The sequence below is a fragment of the Tursiops truncatus genome, chromosome 19 (genome assembly GCF_011762595.2).
Source record: "Tursiops truncatus isolate mTurTru1 chromosome 19, mTurTru1.mat.Y, whole genome shotgun sequence".
NCBI classification, from domain to species: Eukaryota; Metazoa; Chordata; class Mammalia; order Artiodactyla; family Delphinidae; genus Tursiops; species Tursiops truncatus.
In genome coordinates, this window is record NC_047052.1 from 19345776 (window position 1) to 19349529 (window position 3754).

Here is a 3754-nt window from a genome sequence, read left to right on the forward strand (position 1 = left end):
CACACACACACACACACACACACACACACACACTCAGACCGGGCTGTTGTCTGCGGAGTCTGCCCCTGCCCCGCCCTGGCGGGTGAAGCGGGGGCTGGGTGGGTGTGAGGTTCTAGGAGGAGGGCGGGGAATCCCCCTCGGGAGAGGGGGACGGACACGTCAGCCCCCGGACAGCGCAGTCCTGGGCGAGCGCGGGGGTGGCGGCGGGGGCGGGCAGAGGCTTAAATAGGCGGCTCTGGAGCCCGGACCCAGTGCGGACCGAGAAGGCAGCGGCTGCGACAGCGTCGAGTGTCCGAGCCTGGGTCTGCGAGTGGATTGTATCCGAGCCCGGGACTTACCTAGTCCTGACCGCGTCCGTGTGTGACTGGGTGAGTGTCCTGGCAGAGCAGGGTGGGGGTGGTCTCACCGTCTAGGATGAACGAGTCAGGAGGATGGGTCACAAGTCAGGGCGCAAGGACCTTCTGCGGCATGTCCTGGGCCCCGAGCATCTTTCTTGACCCGTGGTCGGGCAGGCGTGTCCCGGGTCCAGCTTCCCACTCCATCTCCACCGCGGCTCACGCGGCCATCTGGATTCCCGTTCCCCAGACGGCGTCCGACGCGATGACTCTGAACGGCGGCGGCAGCGGAGCGGGCGGGAGCCGCGGTGGGGGCCGGGAGCGCGAGCGCCGTCGGGGCAGCACACCCTGGGGCCCGGCGCCCCCGCTGCACCGCCGGAGCATGCCTGTGGACGAGCGCGACCTGCAGGCGGCGCTGGCTCCGGGAGCTCTGACAACGGCCGAGGCTGGGACTGGGGCCCAGGGTCCGAGGCTGGACTGGCCCGAGGGCTCCTCCGACTCGCTCAGCTCAGGAGGCAGCGATTCAGACGAGAGCATTTACAAGGTGCTGCTGCTGGGGGCGCCTGGCGTCGGCAAGAGTGCTCTGGCGCGCATCTTCGGTGGTATAGAGGACGGGCCTGAAGCAGAGGCCGCAGGTGAGGGGCTGGGAGGGACTGTTCAAGGGAGGGGCGAGCATAGGGTTAGGACTGGGAGCTACAGGACTGGGGACCAGGATTAAAAGCAGCAGGTAACAGCGGGATTCTGAAGACACTTTGAGAATCTGCCTCTACCTACGCCTTTCACAGATGGGGAAACTAAGGGAGAAGGTACCCCAGCCCTTAGTAGGGAAAGAAGTGCTTAGAGTAGAAGGGCATACGATTAATTACTCTGTAGTCTGGGACAGGATATCCCTCCCTGCCAGGACGGGCAAGAACCCAGCCAGAGGGAGTTTCTAGGAGAGGAGTCCTAGGTAACCAAGGTCCCCAGGGGATGTCTGTTCTAACTCAGGCCACTGTGGTCAGAACCACCCTGGGTCTCAGGCTACAGGAGGGCAGGGAGCACAGGAGTGGCTACCCAGGACATTGCTAGCTTGGGGAAGGGTTGCCTAGGTGGGGGCCAGGCACACCGTGCCCTCCAACCCCCCATTTCTAAGCCCTGTCACTTCTGTTGCTACACAGCAGCCATCAGTGGAGGAGAAGGTTAGGAGGGCTCTGGGGAGGAGTTGAAGGGTGTGGCCAGAACAGGAAACCTGGTGTATTGGAGGAGGGGGCCTCTTGGCAGCCAGCAGGTAACCTGACTACTGGTCTCCTACCTAGGGCACACGTATGATCGCTCCATCATGGTGGATGGAGAAGAGGCAGCGCTCATGGTCTATGACATTTGGGAGCAGGTAAGATGCAGGCTGAGACCAGGACAGGGTGGGAGGGGTGAGCTGGGGGTAGGGACCTGCTGGGAGTGACAGCCTTGTAGCTGGGGCGTGAGGACTGTTGGGTAAATATGTGTCTGTGTTCCCTAGGATGGGGGCCGCTGGCTACCTGGCCACTGCATGGCCATGGGAGATGCATACGTCATCGTGTATTCAGTGACGGACAAGGACAGCTTTGAGAAGGCCTCAGAGCTTCGGGTCCAGCTGCGGAGGGCGCGGCAGACAGACGACGTGCCCATCATCCTAGTGGGCAACAAGAGCGACCTGGTGCGCTCTCGTGAGGTCTCCTTGGATGGTGAGCAGGGAGTGGGTCAGAAAGGGAGGGAGATCCTGGCTGGGCTGTGGTGCACTCAGTCTTGACTCAGCTCGAGTCCCTGGGGATCATCAGTGGCTAAAAATGTTTAGGAAGAAAACTCAGGAAGATGGGGGAGAGCTTCTGCCCTCCCACAGGACTCCCAAAGACCTGAGTGCTGGGGAAAGGACCAAATGAGCTAGGGGAGGTGAAGGTTGCTGGACGCTGAGCTGGGCCACCTCAGAGCCCTCCTTTTCTGTCTTCTTTGTCCCTGGCCTGGCATATGAGGGGTGAAGAGAGTGCAGGGAATCAGGCCAGGAGTCCAGAGCCTGGATTCCAGGCCAGGGCCAGTCTCAGCGTAGCCTTGCCCTTGGGGAGCACCCCCCTCTTGGACTCAGCATCATCCTCTGTGGCCCCCAGACCTGAGCCCCGCAGAGGAACCAACCGTGACTTGGTGATGTCCCCCCATTCTACCCATCATTCATCATGATATAACATCAAGCCATAACACACTAAGCTGTTCAGCAAAGTTTTCATTTTGTTGACTACTACAGCACTTCCATTTAAATATCAAACTTCAAATTATTTCATAAATGGGTCACCTTTTGTGGGCCTCTGTGAGCTACTTAAACGTGGGCACGCTCTGCCAATTGGGTGACCCAGTGATGCCTGGGCCCCTCTGTACAGGAGCTGGTGTCGTTGTGTTTCTGGGGAAGACCCAGGGATGTGGTAGTGCCATGGGGTGGCCAGGGTTTGAGTGGGCTGCTCACCCCCCGCCCCACCCTTTGTTTATTGACTTGTGCCTGTCCCCACCCACACCAGAGGGCCGGGCCTGTGCTGTGGTCTTTGACTGCAAGTTTATTGAGACGTCGGCTGCGCTGCACCACAATGTCCAGGCGCTGTTTGAGGGTGTCGTGCGCCAGATACGCTTGCGCAGGGACAGCAAAGAGGCCAACGCACGTCGGCAAGCGGGTACTCGGCGGCGAGAGAGCCTTGGCAAGAAGGCGAAGCGCTTCCTGGGCCGCATCGTCGCTCGAAACAGCCGCAAGATGGCCTTGCGTGCCAAGTCCAAGTCCTGCCACGACCTCTCCGTGCTCTAGGTCCTGGGGCACTCACTGTATTGTGCAGACAGATGGGCAGATTGGTGGGCTGGCCCAGCCAACTGCCCAAGGTACCCCAGGGCTGGCTCAGACTCTGGGTATCCCCCACCTCATGGTCGTGGACAGAGAGACAGTGCGGCCCAAGCAGGTGGCTCCCAGTGGCCGTCAAGGGCTGCGCCCACAGAGATGCCTGTGCAGGCCCATGTGCATCCCACGCAGCAGCCTGAGCCCAGCCTGTGGAGCAGGCCTGTGAGTGGGGAGAGGACTCTGCCTTTCTCTGCACCCGTGGTGTGCATGCCCTGGAGGGAGGCTGTTCAGTGCCCTGGCTATTTGTTTACATGCAGATTTTTGTAATAAAGACTATTTCCTGATAGGTCAGGGCTGTTGACTCTGTGTTTCCTTTGATTGGGGGGCTGCAGGAGCAGGAAGCGTTCCTGAAGTTGAGGAACATACGAGGCTGGTTCCTGAAGCCGCCCCACCCTGGTGTGTGGCCTTGACTATTCTAATGTTTGGGCCCAGATATAGCCAGCTGGGTCAGAGGGGCAGGGGTGGGTGGGGACCTGGTTGGGGAGTCTAAGCAGCAGGAAGAGACATGAATCCCACCCAGCCCGTTATCCAGATT

At 60.4% G+C, this 3754-nt stretch overlaps 1 protein-coding gene across 1 annotated transcript; it reads left to right on the plus strand.

Moving 5' to 3' along the window:
* The first annotated feature begins 208 nt into the window (after positions 1 to 208).
* RRAD (RRAD, Ras related glycolysis inhibitor and calcium channel regulator) lies at positions 209 to 3508 on the plus strand. Its single transcript, XM_004311014.2, has 5 exons — positions 209 to 368; positions 586 to 970; positions 1631 to 1704; positions 1831 to 2035; positions 2855 to 3508. The coding sequence occupies exons 2-5, from the start codon at positions 601 to 603 to the stop codon at positions 3130 to 3132; spliced, it is 927 nt and encodes a 308-aa protein (XP_004311062.1). The 5' UTR covers positions 209 to 368; positions 586 to 600; the 3' UTR covers positions 3133 to 3508.
* Positions 3509 to 3754: the final 246 nt, after the last annotated feature.